The sequence below is a fragment of the Lissotriton vulgaris genome, chromosome 5 (assembly GCF_964263255.1).
Source record: "Lissotriton vulgaris chromosome 5, aLisVul1.2, whole genome shotgun sequence".
In the NCBI taxonomy this organism is placed as follows: Eukaryota; Metazoa; Chordata; class Amphibia; order Caudata; family Salamandridae; genus Lissotriton; species Lissotriton vulgaris.
In genome coordinates, this window is record NC_141693.1 from 987404392 (window position 1) to 987428635 (window position 24244).

A 24244-nucleotide genomic window follows, 5' to 3' on the forward strand; every position below is an offset into this window, starting at 1 on the left:
TTGTGTACGTTTTATGAATTCTACTAATGTTTCATTGCGTCATTGGACTTGGTCGATTGGTGGCAGTATTTCTTGGGAGTTGCTGGGCACTTCCTTTTGTGTGTGTTTGGCGGTTCCTTTGTGGTTTTCTCCGTTTTTTTCTGGCCATGAGTGATGGGGTTTCCTCTCCAATGTCTGCGAAAGCCTTGTCCAAGCATCCTAATGTCCAGGACCTGCAGGAGGATGACATTTTGCAGATTTCTAGGGCTGATTTTCAGGAGTTAATCAATTCTGCTGTCCAGTCTGCGCTGCTGGAGCCTGCGGTAAAGAAGTCTAAGGACGATGATGAGGACATGGACAGTTCCCCTAAGGGAAAGTACGTCCAGGGCAAGGTTTTGTCCGATATGTTGGTCCATATTAGGGAGGCACTTGTGTTTGACCCTAAATCATTGTCTGGTGAGGGGTTTTACTCCCAATATAGTTCCTCTGTGGTGGATGATCTCCTCTTCCGTGCTGTCCTGAAGGATATTCTGACTAAGGAATGGCTTTAAGTCGACAAGCAGGGAATTCCTCGCTTTCTGGGGAAGCGGTATCGCCTAGCGGACTTTGATACCCAGTATCCTCTGGTTCCTAAAGTCAATTCTCTTCTGTCCTTGATGGCTTCTTCTTCATCTTCCTCTTTGTCATCGCAGGAGGCTTCCCTGGCGGACCCGGTGGAGCGGAAGGTGGAGTCCGCTCTCAAACGTTCTTATGCGGCTTCTCATTTTGGGGTGTGTGCTAGCACTTATGCGGCCTATGCCTCGCAGTTCCTTTTGAAGGATTTTGAGAATTTCTTTGACTGTTTGTTGGATCAGGGGGACCCTACTCCTATTTTGACTCAGATGGAGGTCTTGGCACAATTCCTCTCGGATGTGACTTTTGATTCTTTGTGGGCCTTTTCCTCAGCTGTGGCTGGTAGGGTGTCTCTCTGGACCAAGCCTTGGAGTCTTGATGCTGCTTAGAAGGCCTTGGTCCATAAGCTGCCTTTTGAGGGCCCCCGTCTCTTTGGGGACGATTTGAATACGATGGTGCAGCTGTCTGTGCAGAAGCAAATGTTGAAACCTTTTCAGTCTGTGCCTAAGAAGAAGTCCTTTTTTCATAAACAGAGGTTTCAGGGGGTTTTGTCTTCTCCGCCCTTTTGTCGTCGGGCCCGTGGTTGGGGGGCCACGTTCCATTATAAGTCCTGGCCTCAGCAACAGCAGCACCAGCAGCCCCCTGGTGCAGGGCAAAAGTGACTATGCCCTAGTGGGGGCTCGGCTCCAGTGGTTTCTGGCCCATTGGTCAGTTCTAATTTCCGACAAGTGGGTCTTGTCTGTCATCGGGTTGGGTTACTAGATTCCCTTTCGGGGTCCTCCTCCTCTGGATTTCTTTCAAGTTACCCCGTTGTCAAAAGACCCCATGAGGCGGTCTGCCATGTTGTCCGGCGTCGCCATGTTGTTGTCAAAAGGGTCTTTTGTGCTGGTTCCAGTGGAGGAAAGGGGCTTGGGGTTCTATTCCCATCTGTTTCTGGTCCCAAACCCAGAGGGTTCCTTTCGCCCAATTCAGAATTTCCGATCTTTGAACAAGTTGGTGCAGTTGGATCATTTTCGGATGGTCAACTGGCAGTCCACCATTCCCCTCATCCAGGAGGGCAATTTTTTAGCTTCTTTGGACTTGGAAGACGCTTATTTTCACGTTCTGGTCCATACTGCCAGTCAGCGGTTCCTGAGGTTTGCAGTACAAGGGATGCATTTCCAGTTTGAGGTTTTGCCGTTCAGCCTCTCCACTGCTCCCAGGACTTTTACCAAGGTATTTGCTCCTGCTGTGGGTATTTTGCAGCATTGGGGTTTCTCTGTGTTTCCCTATATTGAGGATTGTCTAATCTCTGCTTCCTCCTTTCCTAAGGCACTTCTGGTGGTGGCGGCTATGTTGGCCTTGTTCCAGGATCTGGGGTTCAAGTTGAATCTGGCCAAGTCTCATCTGGATCCTGTTCAAAGACTTCAGTTCATCGCGGTCGGGTTGACCAGACTCTGGGGGCGGTGTTTCTCCCTCCTGTTTCGATCCTTCACCTGCAGACTCGGTTGCTGGATCTGTAGAGTCACCCTTCTGCCCTGGCTCGTGTTTGGCTGCGGGTCCAGGGGTTGATGGCTGGTACCACTGCTGTGGTTCCTTGGGCTCACCTGCATCTCAAGCCCTTGGTGACTAATTTGTTGGCTCGGTGAGACTACTCCCGGGTTGATTACAAGACTCTGGTTCCTCTCTCTCTCCTGCTCTGGTGGCTTTGCACTCCAAATCTGGAGAAGGGGGTGCAGTTTTGTCTTCCTCCTCCCCTTTTGTTGACCATGGATGCCAGTCTTTGGGGTTGGTGGGCCATGTTGGGGTCCTTGGAGGCCAAGGGTCAGCAGTGGTATTGGAGGGACAGCGCCTGTTCCTTGAACTGGTGGGAGTTGGCGGCCATCTAGAAGGCGGTGCAGTTCTTTCAGGTTCATCTCCACGGGACGGATCTGTTGGTTCGTACCAACAATCAGGTGGGTCGTTGTTACTTGAACTGTCAGGGAGGGACCAAGTGTGTGTCTCTGAATCTGCTGGCTTATATAATTTGTGCCTGGGTGGAATCTCACCTGTTGGCCTCAAGGGCTGTGTACATTCTGGGACAGTTGAATTTTCATGAGGACACCTTGAGCCGCAACCTTCAGTCCTCTGTTCTGTACATCTCTCTGTTCCGGGACCTTTGTCTTCGGTTTGGGACTCCCTGGATCAATCTCTTTGCCTTCCCTCACAATGCTCTTCTCTCCAGGGTTTGTTCTGAGATGGTGTGTCCTCAGGCTTGGGAGGTGGATGCTCTTTTGATTCCCTGGCCTTCGGGCCTTCTGTTTGCCTTCCCTCCTATTCCCCTCCTCCCAAGGCTGCTACAGAAGATTCGGGGGGGGGGGGGAATGGGAGAGGGTGTTGGTCCTGTTGATTCCTCCTTATTGGCCTCGCCACCTTTGATTTCCTCTCCTGTTGCGGCTTTCGGGGGACCGTTTTGTCCGGATTACCTTGGTTCTGGCTTCACTTCAGTTTCTGCTCCTGTCTCTGCCTTGTCTTTGTCATTTGCGACTGACGGCCTAGCTCTAGAGCGGTTGACTTTAGAGTCTTTGGGCTGTTCTTCTGGGGTGGCTCATGACATCCAGTTGTCACGTCGGCCTTCAACCCTTAAGTGCTAAGGTCGACATTGGGGCTCTTTTATCTCTTGGTGTTCCCCGCATGGTGTGGGCCCTGTGCTTGGGGATCCTGCTTATGTACTGGATTTCCTCTGGGAGGGTTTTCTGAAGGGCCTTTCCCCTTCCATGTTGTCTGCTCAATGGGCTGCGGTTCGTGCTCGTCACAGTCCGGGGGCTTCCTTGGAGGTTGTTGCCGCTTTGGTGAGTCAACTTCTTCTGAGCTTTTGGCTTTGTTGTCCGGCCTCTCATGTGCTCGTGCCTTCTTGGGATTTGCCTACTGTTCAGTGGGGTCCGCAGTTGCCCCCTTTTGAGCCCTTGTTGGAGGTGGGCTTGTTGTGGTTGTCCGCTAAGGTGGCTTTGTTATTGGCCATCACCTCCGCTCGACGGTTGGCTCAGTTGGGTGCCTTGCTTGTTTCCTTCCCTTATTTGCAGTTCCTGCAGGATAGGGTTGTTTTACGTCTTGACCCGGCTTTTCTGCCACAGGTTTCCTCCAGTTTCCATTTGCAGCAAGAGGTGATCCTTCCTGATTTGCCAACGGAGGGGGATTCCATTGTTCCTTCTTCTTTGGATGTTTGCAGGGTTCTTCAGATTTACCTCCAGCGTTTGCGGGGGTTCGGCTTTCTCCTGCCCTGTTTGTCTCCTGTGGGGGTGTGGCTAAAGGAAAGAAGGTTTCTACTTCTACGATCAGTTAATGGGTGCGTTTGGCAGTCTGCCAGTCCTATAAGTCGGTAGGTCTGCCTCCTACGTCTCAGTTCAGGGTTGTTTGACACATTCTGTGCCCGCTTCCTGGGCTGAGGTGGCGGTGTCTCTATCCAGGAGATTTGTAGGGCAGCCACTTGGCAGTCCCATCACCGGTTTGTTCAGCATTATCGACTTGATGATTTGCATACCTCTGTTGACAGTTTTGCTATTGGCGTTCTGAACGCTGCTGTTCATTAATCATTTGTTTGATTAAAGTTTTGTATTTTTTGCATGAATCCCTGGTGTCCTGCGTTTTTTTCATTCCTGGTACCCTGCTTGTGAGTTCCTCACTTGGTTAGGACTGAGATGTGGAGGACCCATGATCGGGTAATATCTTGTTACTGGTAATCTTCATTACCCCGATTGGGGTCCTCCTCATCCCAGTCCTCTTCCTCTTCCTCTTCCCTCCCTCCCTCCTGCTGTGTTTGTGTCGGGGACTTGTTGATGACAGGCATGGCAGTGGGTGGGAGAGGTTTATGTGACCTTTGGTTTTTGTTGTTTAAGCTGGTTGGAGGCAGGACTGCCTCACTTGGTTAGGACTGGGACGAGGAGGACCCTCATCGGGGTAATGAAGATTACCAGTAAGTAACAAGACATTTCTATTGATACATAGGTATAGCCCTCCAGAAATAGTGAGCATAAACATATGGAGGGCATTCTACCACAGAAAATAAAAAGCAATAATATATGGAAGGTAAACACCTAATAACATCTCTATAAAAGAAAGCCATTCACAATAATCAGAGGGCACGGAATATACCAATTTCACAATGAATTATTGTGTGAAGTGTTGGTTCAATTATTACGTTTTCCTGTCATTCGGTCATATGTTTTACATCAATGGTGAGAAAAACGCATCTGGTAAACCATCAGCTCATCTTCCTTTGGATAGTCCAAGTCAGTCAATTTGAGCCCATGATCTGTGTGTTTGGCATGGCTGGTAAAATAAAAATGTCTTTGCCAGAACGCCATTCACAATGGCAGAACAAAGAAGACAGAGAAAACTGTATACTTCCTTCCAAGCCATCTTTAAAATTGGGAAGAAGTGCTCATGGTATTTTACTCATGCGCGCTTACAATATAGGTGCACAATCTGAATAAAAAAGTGCACCCATGCACCTGATTCACGACATGTGTTAAGTACATCCCACATACTACCACTGTGGTTTGCCCGTGGGTTAAAGAGTGATCCGTTTAACAGAAGCACGGAGGACTAAAGTGAAAATACAAGTCATTATCAAAGCAAAGGGCAGAAACAGCAAATAATTTGGGGTCCACATAAGAGCACTCTCACACAAGTATTTACTTTCCACAATGAAAAACATGTCCTTACCAGAAAAAGAAAATTTGACTCGCAGTTTCTAAACTCCCTGGGAAAGTTTTTCTTAGAATGGAATTGTACATGTTAGTTCACAGATGTGACCTGATATTCACCGCTAAGTAAATTAGTCTGGCGTGCACATATCAACTGCACCACTGTCTCGACCTTCACATGCACCCAGACTAGCAGGTAGGTACTGCAAGGCAGGTGGCTTCTTGGGGGTAACATGAGCTTATGTAACCTGTTACTGTCACTGGGGAGTCGTGGGGGAGGGGGGGACAGCCGTCTAGCTGTGCTACAGTATTGATGTTCATTTTGAGTGACAGCTGCATAGAACACCATGAGGCAAGCAGACATTTGGAGTTTCTTGATGCATAGAGCTTGACAAATAGTTACCACAAGAAGCACGCATAATGCAAATGCTGCACAGAATACTGATAAACGCACAATGTCCCTTTTGTTTGCCTGCCTTGTGAAAAGTGAAAAAGTCCTGTTGCCTTCTGGTGAACAACAAAGAAAACTGGTGCACCTCTACAGCATGAATGCACTTCCAGGGCCATGACGGTGTCCTCGTACGTCACAGCCCAGGCTCTGGCGACAGCAGGCATCTGCACATCCCACTATGTTCGGATCGCAGAGGTGCCGGAATCATTGCATTAAGTAGTTATCAATTTAGTTACAGTCTCCTTGCGAACATTCCTTGCTTACAAATTCTGTCTCTATGAAAAGAAGGTGCAGGAGCATATTTATGAAATATAGCAACCTAGGCAATTAATTCTTAACAATTGTGAAGTAAGAGACACGAAGCCAGGGAGTTATGGAACTGTAAGACCTCCAATGTAATCCGCCAATATAAGTACCATCATTTGGTAAAATATATAAAATAGGATATCCTCTCATAATGAATAAGGACGAATGAGAGATTACCTAACTTAGTCAATGGAATTCAGTTTCTGGTCAATGAGAATTTTAAAGTCACTTTAAATATTAGTTTTGAAAATAAAAAATAATGGCTATAGTCATATATTTACTTGCCAAATATCGATGTTATTGTGCACTGTATATATGACTGATATAAATCTTAAACATCAGAGTCTATTTTCCATCGTGAAAAAAGATCCTAGTATAGATCTAAAAACATTTTAAAATATTTTTTTCTTTACTAGAAAAATGGTTACCTGTGGCGGATATGCTTTCTGTTGTAATAATATATATTTGTTATAACGGAAAACAATTGAACTTGTAGAGTGACCAAATCTTAATTGACTGTTGTCAACGTGGCATTCCTTCATTTTAGTCTGTTGTCAGTATCTATCCCTGTAACAGGAGAACAGAATCGAACATCATTTACCCGGTTTGTTTTTATATAAATAGTTAGTCGGACATATGTAAAGCTACTTCTTACTGAAACCCTATAAGAGGCGTTTCTTTTAAAAAAATTCTTAGATCGCCTAGTCTCCTTTACATTTCCGGCTTCATGGAGCCATCGACATCGTTTATACAGGAACTAGTTGCAATACACCCTTGCTCGAGCGTTTAAATAGCACACGCGGGAAATGTTCGTTTGCTTCACTTTTATCCTGAAACCAAGTTGATTCTCGTGTCCCGCCCCTGGTCTGCAACAATATAACAAGAAAGACGGTGAGTGCGGGTTGTTCTTGGGAGATCTTTGTATCCAACGAGCTTACGGCTGATAAGCTTTAAAACATAATAACTTACTGTGCCGTATTTATTTATTTATTTTCCAGTGGGAGCATCGAGTTCGAGCCCCATATCCGGAGGTATCTTATTAGAGGTATCCCGCGATCATTTTTAAAACAAAGGTAAATAAATAATAAGTAAACGCATTGATTTAGCAGATGTCTAAGTCTTTAATCGAGTATTAGAATACGCATCGAGTCAAGGCTTTCAATTATCTACGTTGTTTCCTTCATTAGTTCACTACTTTTCCACTTTGCGACCAGGAGGCGGAACTATTCGTGTTATAATCCCAGGTAATACTCTTCGGGTGTAAAGAACCCTTATTTAGCAGACACACTTTGATTTGGTTAAGTGACCGTTTTATTTTCTTTGTAGTTTGCAGATCGTAACATCTATTTTACTGAAACACTATTGTCATCGCTTTTAGAAATCGAAATATCCCACATATATTACAAAGGTAATTATGCAAACCTATCACATTTTTTGATCATTTTATGGTTTAAATCCCTTAAAGGTCCTTTTAGCAACCCTTACCTCTTCCCTTATAAATTAATACGTAAAGTTTAAAGTCAGTGATATCCAACACCTGACCTGCTGTGAGACATTGAATCTACATAAGATTTCATCACCAAATAAATGTCAGTTTGTATCAAATAATAACTCGCTGGGAAAGACAAATCTGTTGTATGGTCACCTTAATGCCACACAATAATAATCACTGAGAGAATGAAGGCAGATATTCCATATAACTAAACCCTTTCCAACTAGAATAGACTGTAAACAGAATAAAGGAAATATTACTTGATAAGTAAGTTAATAAGGTTTACCTTTCCTTATAGATTTTGTTGAAGTAAACTTGATATTTAGACCGAATACCACCCACCAGATTAATGGGAGCACACTATCAAAGCACATTTTATGGAATCATTTAGAATCAAGATTTGTTTTAAAAAAACGTAAGTTTTGTATTTATTAAATCTTTTACTTTGTGCATTAGGCTGGCAAGAATTTATCAATTGCAACTAATTGTATCAACTTGATTTAAAAAAAATCCTCGTCGCCTCTCGCTCTAACTTCAAGTATAGCCATTTGCTATCTACCCTTAGCTTATAACAACTCTTATACTCTTGAGTCGCTATAAAGCACTCAAGTCCTTAACATATAGCATTACAAGAACTCTATTCTGATATAAATATGAGTTGTGCCCTTTACCATTTAATGAAATAATTGTTGGTCATTATATATACTTTTATCCAACGATTCCCTCAGTTATGAACTTCTTATAGGTAAATGAGCAATGAATTACAATGATTCAAAATGTTCACTGATTATGAAAATCTGTCTTGTTTATTACGTGCAGTAGTCCTGTTGGAGACACAAAGAGAAGTTTATATGATACAAGTTATAGATAATTTTGATGTCATTCTGTGTAGTAGATTACCTAGAATGTTGTCAACTTTATAAAAATAGTATATATTTTATATCACAATTTCTTTTAGGTAGTACGTGGCTACTCCAGAAGAAGGCGTTGGTGCCGAAACGCGCGTCGAGAACTAATCTGTGCCACTTTTTAAATTGTATTTGTATTTTGTTTATTGTATTTTATAGTGCTGAATTAAATGTGTGTAATGTAATTTTATTTACTGCAATAGGGAACCACTTTCTATTAATGTATTAATATATTTCTAGCTACTGTTTTTTTGGTTTTATAAATTCTCTTTTTTCTTGTCTCTTACTTCACAATTGTTAAGAATTAATTGCCTAGGTTGCTATATTTCATGTGTTGCTTTATCCCTGACCTAGGAATTACTGTATCTAATTCTCAAGGGGTCCTTGATAAACAGCAGGAGCATATTTAGATACTGCTACACCTAAGAATCTCACACTGCCTCCGATGGTAGCGGTTGGCCATTATATAAAATGTTCCTGCATCAGTGTTTGCGTCGTGAACCAGAGCGCGGTGTCCCTGAAGCGGGCGCTGCGCTCTGTATTAATTAAAATAAATAAATAAATAAACTGAGCGCGGTGTCCCTGAAGCAGGCGCTGCGCTGGTCAACATGCAAATACCACAAGCAGCCACCATTGTCCCCATTGTGTCAATAACAATAATAGTGCTCACTTATATTAAAAAGCAGTCCTTGTAACGTGCCAAGTAAAAGGTCCTTATGGGTGGGTACAAATGGCGACAAGGTGATAACAAGGACGGTCTAACAAGCCTCATAATGAATCGTAGGCCAGCCTTTACCAAGGACAATGACACCAGCCAATGAAAAATATGGGAGGAGAGTGGGTAAGGCTTCCACAGCATACTCTAATACAGCATGCCTCGCAGAGCAAGAAGCGCATGCAAGCTGCCGCTAGGCTCGACATAATAAAAAATATAGAGAACCTGCCCATGAACCTGACATTCATTGGGTTTGGTTGAATTCCCCTTGATCCTTCAATTTGGAACCTCCGTACTATTATTCCTTTTGTGAGTGGTCCGTGTGGGGGATAGGATTGTGGTAGGAGGTTGGGAGTTGACTACTAGCACACCAGAATTCTTTTGATTACCTCTTTCTTTTGCACACAAATTCAATTAAATACTATTGAAAAGTAAAAATAATTATAAACACATGCCAGTACTTACAAGTAAATATTGTCTGTAGGTGGGCCGAAATTGACCTGGGATTTTTGTGCACAATCACAAAGATACACATTAGTTGTTATTCATAAAAGCTTTTGTGCAGCTCAGCCCTACCCTGGAAAAGATTGGTTGTACTTACCTCCTTTCAAGTGCAAGAGTAAATTCGTATCTCTAGGTAGGTTAAGAGACGGAATACTAGCAGAATTAATGGAGGTGCCTTGAACAGTATTCCACAAGGAAGGAAAAAAAGTTTTGGACTGCAATCGCATCGCATAGTTTAATTTATGCATTTGTACATTATGTACATTTACGCAAGTAGTAATGTTTTTGCATGGAGTAAATAAGAATCACAAAATGAGACCTGTAAAGTTCCTGGAATTAACTGTGGCAGCATCCCATGTGTACTCCTGGACTAATTTTGTGATTTTTATTATTAAAAGGCAGACATGTATTCCTGACTTTAAAGGAAACCTACCGGAGTTAACTTCTGACTGTTTCTGTGTAATAACTGCACTCTAAATTACTCCACTAAATAGTCACACACCAGTTTTATGTAGTGAGACCAAATCATATTTAAGCAAAATGTCTGCCAAAGTCCCACCACTTGAAAAGTGCTTCACTTTTTCGCAAATTTGGGAGAAATTCCATTTAACACCTACACAATCCTCTAAATATATCCAACTTCAACAATGTATCACAAAACACTTAGGCTCTTCACCAGAACTACTTTCAGTATCTCCCATTTTGTCTTATTTGCAGTTGTGGGGAAATCTTAAAGGAGTGACTTCTGGTCTTTATAAAACGTTTCTGCATCCTCTCTTCTCACAGCCTCTCTCACAAGCTCTTAAGATGAAATGGCAATCCCGTTTATCAGTTGTATATTCCAATATTCAATGGGATCAAATTTTAGAAGGATTACATAAAGATGTTCGGGAAGCTCGTCTTAAATTCTGTATCTTCAAAATTCTCCATCAATGGCATTGGTCTCCTGTTAAATTGCACCAAGCTAAGTTGTTATCACACACTTCTTGCTGGAGATGTTCTACTTCTGGTTGCAACATTACACATATCATTTTCGAATGTCCTCGTACTAGATCCTTCTGGCTTTTTGTGAGGAAGACATTGGCTTCTACAATGACATTACCCTTACCTTTTACACCCATCACCAATATTCTACATGATTTTCGAGGTTTCCCAATACTCTCCAAACCACAAATTTGTCTTCTTCATACTGCTTTGGCCATGGCCAAAATATGTATACTGCGTCACTGGAAATCTCCCTCAACTCCCTCTCAGGAAGAATGGTTTGTGGCAATTATTCAAACGGCTTTACACGAACGCACAATTTATAATCTACAAGATCAGGCTTCCATTTTTCTCTAAATTTGGTCCCCTTTCTTGGAAACCAGGGTAGACGATGAATCTACATCTACTTCTTCTTCTCCTTCACATACTGTCCCTACTTAATTCTATTCCTTCAATGGTTCCTTTTCTATTACTTTACTATAGGTACCCTTCCCCCTCTCTTTTTACTAATTCATTCCCTATCCGCTACTGTTGTCTGGTACTCTTCTTTTTTCTATTCTTTCTTATCTCTTTTTCTCTTCCTTTTCTTTACCTTTCTTTTTATATTATGATTTACCTATTATTCTTTCTATTGCTACCTTATATTGGATTATGGAATATATGTTATTATTTATTTCCTCATATTTGCTATATCCTATCTAAGTTTCATTATCACCTATATTGTCATTCATTTACTATTATATTATTTTTGCTTTGTAATCACATTTGTACTTTTATCTGAACATTTCAGTAAAAAATTTCAACACAAAAAGAAAAGTGCTTCCCTCACCTTTTTATACACAGCAGCCATCAGTGCAGTGCGCACTCGCATTCCAAGCACGAAGCACCCTTGAAAGTACTGCTGCAAACACAGAGACTGGATGAAGGCTGTTACCATCAGTAGAACGGCATACAAATAACCTTGCCATTCAAATAAATCGGTATTAGCAGTAAAGGCCACCAACAATCTGCGAAAATAAGAGGATAATTAAACTGTAGTGCGTGAATTTGTGTTTACTAATTGACTGCCAAAATTTCTGAAACAGTTGAGTGGATCCATGCTCTGGTTAACAGAATTAGACAGGATGCAAGGAAGAAATTCAAACATTAGCGCCTAGGAATTTTTTTGAGGGAACCGCTACACTTCTATAAACAAAGGGAGAGACAAGGGAGGGATATTGTTAAAGGCCCAGCATACGTGCCCAACCTACAGTGATGTGGTGGGTAGTTTACCACACAGGTGCAACTACCCACCACATCACAGTAGGTTAGTTGCCATTACGTTTTTAACCAGGGTAGGAGGCAGGATTATTAAAGTAGTGGCCCTGACCACCTTCCCCTGTTTTAACATATCATAAGCTCACAGACTACACTTTCACCTTTTAGGACCCCTCATACGCACTCATCAAACGGCAAGGATAAAAAATCTCCGCCAAAGAGCCCCCACTGAGGGTGCCCGTCGGGAATTGCACCGCCGTCCCGACGAGGAGCACGCCCAATGATGAAGCATGACACCTAGCGGGCTAGGTGTGTGAGGGCATTATATCCGAAAGGAGGAATTCCCCTTCCTCCTTTTTGGGCCACTGTACATCAGCCAGTTTTTCACATTAGTCACCCTTTCCCTCTTTAGGAACTGCATACCCTTTTTTTGTTGCTTTAACCGCTACACTTAACAAGCATTGGCAAAGCCAATAAGTCTCGCCTATGCAAGAGCATCTGGCTTTGGCAATGTGTTTCAGCCATGTTGTACACCAGAGTGGCTGCTGTTCAGCTTGGATTAAAGTTAGTGGTGTGGAGTAATGTATAGTGGAGTGTCAGAGTGGAGTGGCATAGAGTGGAGTATCACAGAGTGGAGTGTCACAGAGTGGTGTAGAGTGGCAAAAAGTGATGTGGAGTAGTTTAGAGGGGAGTGGAGTGGATTAGAGGCGTTTGGATTAAAGTGGATTGAAGTGGAGTGGATTAGAGAGGAGTGGATCGGAGTGGAGTGGATTGGCGTGAATTGGGGTGTATTAGAGTGGATTAGAGTGAATTTGTAGCCTATGTACACCAGGAGACAAGCATATTGGTAGACTGTTTTTTCCCTATGTGACAGTGACAGCATGTATACAGGAACAAAATAAAGAAACAAAAAAAGGGCGAGTGGGACAGGAGATAAAGAAACACAGACAATGGAAATAGTACTTGAATCACAGCTCAATCAGCGAAGGGACACTAAGTAAGGGTGAATAAATCAGTGCTTGGTCAATGTTGAACAGAAGAACAGGCAGTAACGTTAAGGCACATGCTGGAGAATTACGAGGCAGCAAAGAAGAGCGACAATTATTCCAAGCCCCTTATTGTACACAATAATGTGTTGCATGCGGTAAGGCATGTTGGTCACAAAGACTCAACCTTAAAAAAAAACCTATTCAGTCCTACTAATCAATACACAGTATGCTTTCATCACTGAGCTTGTGCTGCTGAACTCCTGGTGAAGGCCATAGCCTTCCACCACTACGAGGGTAGTTCGTTGGGCGCCCCTCCTGGTTCAACAAGACTGTAAACCATGAGACAGGCATATGTCAAGACACAAACGCATAATCTGTATTTGCCTTTTACAACAATCAGCATCAGGGAACCAGACAACAGTACAGTTGGGCACTCAGGGCAGGGGTGCACATCCATTACCATGCAGAGGACTTTTCTGTTCCAACAGTTAAAGACACTGTAGATAATTGTTAGTCATGTCAAGCCGTGGGGTAGCCAGATCCCCCAGTGCCCAAAAGATCTGAAAATACTGCCACATCACTATAGAAAGCTAAATGCCTATTTTGCCAACCTACTCAAATGTCAGCACTTTTTTGTTATAATAGACAACTTAAGCAAGTATCAAAAAGCAGAACTTGCGCAATCCACATCAGCAGAAGTTGTAATACCACAACAAATGCATGGCCCGACACATGAAATAACAAGCATTTGCAATGCAATAGGTCTCGCGTTTTCTATACTTTGAGCAATTGGCATTGTAAATGACGATGCCTTTTTATTTATGTATTGGTTTTTCAAACATAAATTAAAGGTATTGTCATTTACAATTCCAATCGCTTAAACTCTCGCAAATACGAGACCATTTGCATTGCAAGTGCTTGTTTTAGTAAGTGCCTTGCGACAATAGCACAAGGCTTTAAAAGAGGATGCATGCCTAAAGGCATCCAGTGCACCTTCTCAATTGTATCCCCCACTGATGCATGCCTGGAAAGGTTCAGAAAAAGACATGGGCAGCATTTTGCACTCTTTGGAGTCTCTGGATGTCACCCTGTGATTCAACGAGGGGAAGAACTCTTCTTATGTCTTTAGACAGTTTTTAGAGGGGCAGAATGGTTGGAGGTATTACACAATCAATTGTTTAAGTTAGCTGCCACATTGGAAACATCTTTCACAAGATATGGTACATACCTGTTTGCTCCATTAGACGCATCACAGCAAGTTGTCTTTCTGTGCTGCGTTGTGCCAGATATTACTTAATCTGACCCAAAGTGTTAAAAACAAAGATAACAAGCATTTGCAATGCAATAGGTCTCACAGTTGTTAGAGTTTGAGCCATTGCCATTGTAAATGGCATTGCCTTTTATTTATGTGTTGGTTTATAAAACGTAAAATAAAAGGCATTGCTAACTACAATGGCTCAAACTCTAACAACTGGGAGATCTATTGCATTGCAAATGCTTGTTAAAGTGTTTTGTCATCACAATACTCCTGCTGGAAGTTCGTACCATTTTTGCAGCCAAGATAATTGTGTGGAACTGTACTTACAGTAGCCACACACTGCCTATCTAGGGCGAGGCCTCTACTGATCACCATGTCTACTCGGAAAGACATGGAGGCTTATCTCCTGCAGGATTTATGATTGGAGCACTTCTTGCTAGGGGCCAAAGGGACTCCCTTTTGGAGTTCTTAGTGGTCCCTATACCTTCTTCCCCAGGAGGCTGCTCATGAAAACTGGGATAATGGTGAGTATGGAATCCATTATGTGAACAGCGGGAGGTGGACAAAGCTTGAGAGTACAAGTACATATTTATTTACTTCCACTGTATTTGGTACCGCCCAGCATGTTGTATTTCTGGGAATAAAGAGAGCCTTGACCTACCAAACATAAAACTAAGTGCCTAATCCAGTAGAATTCTGGATTTGTAATACAGCAAACAGAGGGCATTTTGCATCAAGCACATAGGTAGGGCAGTGAAGCAGGAGCGTAACACAGGCCCTTGCAGGCCCTGTCGCATGTGGAGGGGGGGGGGGAGGCAACCCCCTATGGGGGCCACAACCCGACGGAGCTCCCATTAAGCCCAAGGCCAAACAATATCTAAGAGAAATGCGATCCTCTGGGTCCCATCATTTTGCGTTATGCCACTGAAACAATGAAGAGATTTGAATCATGCTCTACTTTAATGAACTCCTAATTTAAATACCATTTCGCTCTTAAACGTAGGGCCTGGATTACATAAACTGCTGAAGTGCTGCTAATTTTCAGGGGTCCTACTAAACAAATGTTAAAATTTGTGAGTGGTACTTTGCACCTTTTCATTGCAGCAAAAATAAATGTTTACAAAACTTGATTTTGTCAAATTACTCCAAGCAATATTTTTTTACATCCCAAGGAATTTCTTTAAAAAAAATCTAAAGATAGAACTAATATATTTACCTAAAAATATATTCTGTTCAGTCCATCGAAGCAGGTTTATTAGCAGGTAACTCCTGTACAATGTGACTTGATTTAGCAAGGAAGGTAGAAGAATGTTATCGTACACTCCATCAATGCATTTTAAGTTTTGGGTCCTTTAGAGGGCATTATTTTAGCACTGGAAGATATGTACTTTAATGCCAGATCAGGTACATCTTTGGCACCGCATTGGAGCTTCGTAGTTGTAACCATCGAGCCTTAGGCCCATTCCACATTAAGAAACCTGGTCACGTTAAGAGATCTGGCCACATTACATACTTTATCTATCTGTTGGCCTTTCTACCAAAAGGGAAAAAACAAAGCTAATTCAGATCTCTTGTGCTAAAGTAGGAGCATAAAAAACTTCCCAGCCCACTAACCCATTTAGGTCATTGTGAAGCATTCTGACAAGAAATCAGAACTCATCTAATTAACTTCAGATTAACATAGAAATCGTAGCTAAGCACCCTGGTCACAAAGGTTTTATTTTATTTTATTGAATAGGTGTTACAAGGGAGCGCTTCCTATAGGCAAGGGAGTGCCTTGGGCCACACCCCAGGTGGTCGCGCCCTAATTCAATAAAACGCTTCTTAGTAAACAGAGTTCTCTCCAGCGATTACAATATATATTATATTTTTGTTGCTGTTTATATAGCGCAAACTCGACCGCAGGTATCGGAGCGCTTTACATTAGCACCAGGTGCATTACATACTGCCACATTCATTGTTAGGCTCGAGGAGATTAAGTGATTTGCCCAGAATCATGGGATGCATGTTTGAGCCGACGCCGAGACTCGAACCTGGTTGCCCATCGTCAAAGTCGGCCGTTAAGACTTGGGATACTGATGTGTGTACTGCTTATGGGTGTGACTTGCTTCTGGTCGTACCTACTCACATACACATATTTGTGACTCATTCGTAATGTGAATAAGATTTTTTTTTTTAATTGATGTTTTCGAACCCTTTCTTTTTCCCCGCCATACCCAGAACTGGGTAATATAGTGACCACATAATTGTGTCTAATCAACCATGCAGACGATCCTTGGTTGCGGTATAACCAGTGGACAGCACTTGAATGCCTGCTTCATTTGGGGGATTAACTTGCATATTGAGGGACACATGATACTCCCCAAGCGTGGTCAGGCACTGGCAACAAACCCCCTCCCCCCGCCACACCCCCCCTTCTCGTTTCTCCGTGGCGTTGTACCAAGTTCTCCGGAAATTGCGTTTTTCTTTCTCTTCATGGATTATTCATTTTTTTGCTGATGAATAATACACACTTGTTCTTTGCATAGATTACCTTTTTGTTGTGGATTCTGCAAGTGTACAGCTGGCTGCCAGCGAGATGTCATTTTCATAATTATTGTTAATGTTTGGCCTGCTGTGATTTACGTGACCGTGACAGTTTCTCTGTTCTTCACTTGTCTGTGCGGTTTATACCGATACCTATAAAAAAAGCTGCGAAGAGATGTACCGGAAGTTCAGGAACGTCACGCCTGTAGTGGGGCGGGACTTCCGTCTTCTGAAGCCCGCGCCCACGGAGTGGCTGGTCCAGAAGAGCAGTGGTGACGCGGGGCTCCCATGCCGGAGGGAGAGCCCCGCGGAGGCTGCAGAAGTCCGGAGTGGCGGCGATGCGGTGAGAGGGGCTTAGTTGTACTGGAGTGTGGCGGTGGCGCTGGGGGGGGTGGTGTGTGTCTCTGGATGTGTGCGCTTGTGTGTGTGTATGTGCGCTCGTGTATTTGCTTGCGTGTGTCTCTCTGTGTGTGCTCTCGTGTGTGTGTGTGTGTGCGTGCGTGTGGGAAGCGAAAACAGGGGGGGTGTGGCTGTGTGTGTTGGAGGCTTTCATGGGAGACAGGAGCTGGTGAACGTGCGCGCGACCTGATCCGATTACGGCATGCTGCGCGTGCCCATCTCCTGTCTCTTTGAAAGCAGACTCGCTGACTATAGGTCTCGTTGCGACATCGCTTCGCGATGCGTCGCAGGTGCGAGACCTAAAAAGGGATGCAAAATGGGCAGTCCGAGTCAGCAAAATTGTAAAGGCAGATTAGGAGTGGGTGATGTGGGTAAAGATGGGATCCAGCCAGAGGCCTGCTATTTGAGTAGACTGTGTAATTTTAAGAGCAGAGCCTAGACAAGCTAGCTTTCAATGAAGGTAAGAAACAGTGAATCATTAGCGTCCTCAAGAGGATGATCAGTGCACCATTACAAGTTTTTAAGTGCAGATGGAGAATAAGCAAAGACGTTAGTATTTGCAAACAGATTTCCTTAGTTTCTTCCCACATTTTAAGCACTTTTCCCAGAGATAAATTGGGCCTGCTTTTTAAAGGCGAAAAGTGTCCATTGAAAATCGCAAAGGTGCAGCTATACTCAAAAAATTGTAAACTTATTTCAACTCCACTTACTGTTACCAACCAATTCAGGATTTCATCCCAACTTGAGAAGAGCAACGTGGAATGAGTAACCTTGAATGAAGACTTCACATGCTCGATCATTGCCCACCTTTTACAGAGAACTTCAAACTAATTGAGAGATTATCATCTGAAAATCGTTCAGCAAGCTACACTAAAAGGCGCTTTATTATTGTTTGTCCATCTAATTATGTACTTTTGTATCCTCAGTACTCCAGTCCACGTAATTCAGCTCTGATTTAAAATAATTTCATAAATACATATTTGAATACGTAGAAAATAATATTGTTAAGAAAAATATGCTATATATAAAAATCTTTGATTGGAAACGTAACCCTGTTAAGTGTTATACCCTTGCCATCTATATACTGCATGCACATTAAAAAAATGCAACGTGTAGAGCCATGATACAGTACAAAATGTTCTAGGCCCTGCAAACACAATGGTAACATTCTACACCAGCGGTTCTCAACCTGTTGTCAATGGACGTTTGGGGGCTCGCGACGCCTGCTCACGGATCCCAGTATTGATTAAGTGGGGAGCAATAGAAGTTAAAAGATTAAATCACTGTTCTATACCCTGTTGCAGACACAACTTTTGGGACTAATGTTTTCATATACCCATTATGGCTGGACTGATCCCTCCCCCGATCACCAGTTCATGAAACGCATCTACATTTAGTGACGCTATGTAAAGGATATACATGCATTATTAAAACAGCAATCGCCTTCTATATTGGTACAATTAGTTTTAGAAAACAAAACAGAAAGATACAAAAAGACAAAAAACGAAAAAAAAACCAAAGGTTTACCTTTGTACAGATATTATATTATTTTCATTTTACCTTGTTTTTAATTGCACATCTATATGGAACTATAGCCCTTCTATTTCAATGTTCCTTCCTTATTAGTATTACAATGTCTTGCATTAAATACATTATCCGTGCTCGACATTGTCCCGACTGTGTGAATTTTGGAAACTTAAGTGAACTGCTATTCAAACAGAGCTGTACACAGAAAAACAAGCATTAGCATAGCCAATAGGTCTCGCTTTTGGGACCTTATAAGTATTTAGTTATGCAGCACAATATCCTTAGTGCAACAACAACTGTTGCATGGCTAAACACTTATAAGGTCCCAAAGGCGAGACCTATTGGCTATGTCAATGCTTGTTCTTTAAGGAAAATAGGCTGCATTAAAAAAAAACTGCTTTATTTAAAAGAAGTCCCAGACATGGAGGTCTGCTGAGCCCAGCAGGCACCGTCCCTGGGAAGGCCAGCTATTCAGAATGGGGTTGCAATATGCAACAGCCTCTTTAATATGCATGAGGCATGCAATTTGAGACCCTATTGGGAATCGCAAAAAGTGTCTCAGACACTGTTGTACATTGGCATATGCGACTTGCAATATGGTGCAATTTGCGAGTCGCAATTGCCAATGATCGTACATCTGGCCCTAAGATTGGCTAATCATCCCTAAACTTGGACGTGCAGACTGGGGTGGCCGCATCTTCTTGCTAAATGCTTCCAACAATTGGAACAGTCTTTCTACCTATCAAATCCTCTACCAACCTTATTACTTTCAGGAGATCTATCAAGACTTGTTTATTTAATAAAGAATAACTTTCTGTTTCCTTCGTGCACTCAGTAGTCAGTGCCAAGACGCCTTTGGGCAATTGTGCACCTAATTAGTGAATTTAACATAACATTTACCAACAGATCACCATGACTTGAGTGGATCCTGGTCTGCTGATCTCCCAGCTGGGAAGGGTGGCACTGCAAAAGATGCCAAGAACACTTGCCCTGAGCCTGGAGAACCAGCCAGCCTGACTGGCAAGACAAGAGTCCCCTGTAAGGAGTAGGAGAGACAGGAGAAACAAGGCCTAGTGGGGATCCAGAGACGAGGATCCCAGTGAGTGAGGTGTGAGGCTGAATGTCCATCAGGACTGACTATACTGTAGGGCTGTTGTAATGCACCAAGGGCCCTTTGAATGTGTATTGTGGGCTGTCACCCAAAAGCATCGATTGGGGCCGCTGCTGAGGTGCTTCATCACGGGCATCTCCCAAGAGCCAGTCAACTCGTGGGAACATTTCTCCCCCCTGTCTGCCAGTAGAGGTAGCCCCTCGACTCTGTTGCTGCTGTGTGCAGATTCAAGTGGCAACCACCAGACCACAGAGCCTGTGGGCTGATTACCTGGTGTTGACTGCCGGACGTGTCCACCAAGGAGGATTCTGCAAGATCCAGAGGCTTGTCTGAATACCAGACCAACGACTTCTGCCAAAGGGGTCCTTCACCACCAGAGAAGGTTCTCGTGTTGCTGAAGGTACTGTGCCCAATGCCAGACCGAAGCTCTTATGTCCCAAAACAGGAATCACCAGCACAAACACTGGAGCATAGAAGGGGGCTGTTACCTTGTTGCTACCACTTAGGTAAATGATATCTAGCAGGGGCTCGTTAAGACTTAGGGACTAAGGTGCAATGTGGCACAAGTTAGAAATGGTAAGAGACTTGTCGGCACTTATGAATCTCCATCTAAGCATGAAAATCATTCTGCAGTTCGGAGACATTACCCCGGGGCAACTTTAGCATCATGTCTGAGTGACCAGAGGTCGGTGTAAATACCTCACCCCCAATTAACTAAGAAAACTCTGCATTCAAGAAAGACTCACTCAAAGCAGAAGGGAAAAAACCCTTTCATTCCTCCCCTTATTATGTTTGTAGGAGGTGGGGGAGGGGGCTGGAGGAGCCCGACTAATTGATGGGAAAATGCCTCTCTCTGATGTAACTGAGTTTACTCCCCCCCAGAGCCCAAAACAACAAAAAACAGTCCCCGCAGCTGCCAGCCTGCACCGCCGGACCCCACCTCTGCTCGGCACAGATTGTAAAAAATAAAAAGGTGGATTAAATGATTATGTAAATGGGGCTGGCAAGGCTGGGGGGGCAGTGCCACGGGGCGGATACCAATGAATTTAATTGAGATAATCAGAGCCGCCCTTAACGAGCTGGTGGCGGGAAGGAGCGATTCCTTCTGTTTCAGCTGAACTTTCTCTCTCTGCCCTAAAGCCCCCCTCCTCCCTTCACTTTCTGAACACAGACACCTACCGCAGTGACTGGCTTCCGGTCACCAAACTGAGCCGCCCTTCGGATTCACTTCTTCATTGAAGTTCACAAGAACGATCACTCAATGGCAATTTCATTCTGTTTTGTGGATATGGTTTACATTTTTTTTAAAATATTTTTTTGGGGCGTTTGCAGAACTTTCCAGCTTGTGTATGTTGTCTCGCGGCGTTTAGAGCATGGCAGCAACATGAAATGGGAGGCATCAGGGTGAATATGTCAGACATAAAAATGCACTTGTATGGGGTGCCCTTTATAGGGGTTTCCTAGATTGCCTATAAAGGCCTAAGGTCCTTAAGAATATATCCAGCACCTCGGGTCCCCTTTTTACCCGTCCAAAAGCCTCACTCACCGACAGCACCGAAATAAAACAAGCATTGGCCATGCGGGAGGTGGGGAGGGGAAGAAGCGGGAGTTGTGTGTGCACTCGGCCAATGCTTACATAAACAAGCATTGCGCGCAAGCGTGCGCGAGGGCGGGAGCGGCCGAGAGCAGGCAGCGTTTCCCTTGCGGGAGCGTGCGACCAACTGGCGCTGCGCGCTCCCGCAAGGGAAACGTCAAACTAGCACGCGTTGCCATTGAAGGCAATGCAACGCGTGCACGTTTTTGCCCGAAAAAGCTCATCAATTCCAAGAGGTCTCTTCCTACCGCAACGGATGCGCGTTGCATAGGCAAGACCTAACAAGGGTGTGCGGAGCAATAAATATAGCTAATAAAAAATGCACTGACAACAGAAACACTTGTTTGTTGCTTTGAACATTCAGGGAATCAAACGCACAAATCTGCTTTGAAGATGACGGAAGGATGCCTCGTTTCTGCCAGCTCTTTAGACCGTGCACTTTGGAACTGAAAGGACATTGTTTTGAATGATAAAGTCACGGAATCCAGCAAAGTGACATGTCAGGCAGCGACATTCCAGATCTTCAAAGCGGCATTGTTTAGGAAGATGTACGGCATACACTTCAGAACAGTAATAATTCAACGTCCTCAACCACAGATGCCTCATTACCGCGATTGCAGACGGACAGCTCTGGCTGTCTTGTGCCATGCTTGGAATGGCACATGGGCGCGTTGCCAGCCTGAAACAGCTTGCATACCTGAAACCCCCAGGGCTTCCACGCTTCGAAATAACTCTTTGACTTAATATCCTACAATTATTTGACACATGCGTCCCTGGGAGATCACAGTGAAATATCGGAGGTCCCGACTCCCGGTACATTGGCATTGATTGTGAGTAGAGGCGATTGTGACGCATTTAGAACGGAATTGCAAGGGACCTTTGCTTCAGGGTCGCTTCATGACAAAAAAAAGGACAATTGGACCCTTGGGCCAGTGGCAGTGACTGCGCAGAGTGAAAAATGCTGTAAGTTAACAAGGGCGGCTGTTCGTACTCAAATCCCATTTTTGGGGGGGGGTGAAGGACGGTTAAATGACAAAACAGCAATAAAGCAAAAGCAAATTTGTTCTTTAAGTTTTCTTTTTCCTATTCTCATTATAGAAAAGCTGAAAATGTATTTCGTTCTTAGAAAACTTGATTTCCATTTAAAATATGATTTTTCCCTTGGTAAACAAGATGTCAGCGGTTCTTTCATTTAGGTGCTTCCCTGCGAAATGGATCCAAAAACAGAAGAAGCTCGCGAGTGGTGCATGTGCCACAGCGTGACGTGTGGTTTCAATTATTGCTACCGTGTCTGGGCACTATAATTGAAACCACATGGCCTTGGTGCGCGTAATAGACACCAATAGGCCATGGGTGGAGCACTGTGCCCGCCTTTAGCCAATTGTGTGCTGCTTTTCATTACAAGATGCACGCAAAGTCCAATAGCGAAGCACAAAAGGAAAAGCACATGCATGAGCGTGTGCGATTCGTAGGTTGATTTTCAAACCCTCTCCAAAAGGACTCTCGCTGAGCGACTGTGTTGCACACTGCAACGCACAGGCGCGAGACCTAAAAACAGACAAGAGATCTCCCTTACATTGTCAGGAGAGAGCAGACTATGATGGCTCCCTGGGTGTAAAGAATCGGAGGATCACACCCTGATGGCCTCAAGCAAACAGGGAGGTTCAAGAGAACAAAGGGATCGGAAATGCAGATTAGCCCAAATATCAGTTCCTACATGACTATCATAATGCTTACGATGCTAACATCAAGATATCACCAGTCATAATGCTGAGTGGAAGACTCATAACAGAACTCTTTCCTAACCCCTCATCGTGGGTTATTTGGACTAACACCGCTGAAGCAATTCAAAATCCACAGTGCAGGAACAATGAAGCTATGAACTTCATTGTTCACCAACCCCTCCCAACCCCCCCAGTGAAGCCACAGATGTCACATCCTTCCAGGACGTCTGCAACAAACTTCTATATGAAAATAAAGTCCCTCTACGACAACTCCAATGAACATACACCAGACACCAAAACCACCCCTGTCTCCAGCAACGACAGCCATACCTACCATATCCACCTGGACCCCGGTCACCACCGAAGACACTGCCACGGCCATGAAAAGCATCCACTCTGGAGCTCCCACGGACCCCTGCCCACTGCACATCTTTCACATAGCCGTCACCGCCATAGCACCTGAGCTACAACGCACCAACAGCACCACTTTCAAAGCCGGCACTTTCCCTGCAGAAGTCAAGCCCCTCCTCAAGAAGCCCTCCGCAGTCCCAACGGACCTCAAAAGCTACCTACCCATCTCTCTCCTCCCCTTTGCGGCCAAAGTCACTGAGAAGAACGTCAACGTTCAGCTTACAAACTTCATCGAAGAGAACTCCATCCTCGGCCCTTCCCAATCTGGATTTCGCAGCAACCACAGCACCGAGACAGCCCTCCTTGTTGCCACCGACGACATCCGTACTCTCTTCGACCAAGGCCACACCGCGGCTCTCATCCTACTAGACCTCTCTGCATCCTTCACCACCGTCTCCCGCCGTACTCTCACTGCCTGACTCCACGACGTCTGCATGCAGGAAACCGTCCTTAACTGGCTCCGCTCCTTCCTCACCGGCAGAACTCAAAGAATCAGACTCCCGCCCTTCCTCTCCGAACCCACAGAGATCAACTGCGGAGTACCCCAAGGATCATCGCTGAGCCCCATGCTCTTCAACATCTACATGGCTCCCCTCGCCTCCATCCACAGACAGCATGGACTCAGTATAGTATTCTATGCCGACGACACCCAGCTCATCCTCTCCCTCACTAAGTACCCCCACACCACCAGACTCAGTTTAGTTTCCAGGAAGGAATGAAAGACATTGCATCCTGGATGAGCAGCAGCTGCCTTAAGCTCAACTCGGAGAAGACTGAAGTCCTCGGATCCACCCCCTCAGCATGGGACATCACCTGGCCCACCGCCCTTGGAA

General features: G+C 44.1%; 1 protein-coding gene across 1 annotated transcript in view; it reads right to left on the reverse strand.

The window, feature by feature from the left end:
• The window catches only part of ABCC2 (ATP binding cassette subfamily C member 2), a 687938-nt gene that overhangs the window by 325076 nt on the left and 338618 nt on the right, over positions 1-24244 (reverse strand). The window contains exon 9 of the mRNA XM_086922588.1: positions 11445-11622. Coding sequence (XP_086778714.1) covers positions 11445-11622 — 178 coding nt within the window. The remainder of the gene's footprint in view (positions 1-11444; positions 11623-24244) is intronic.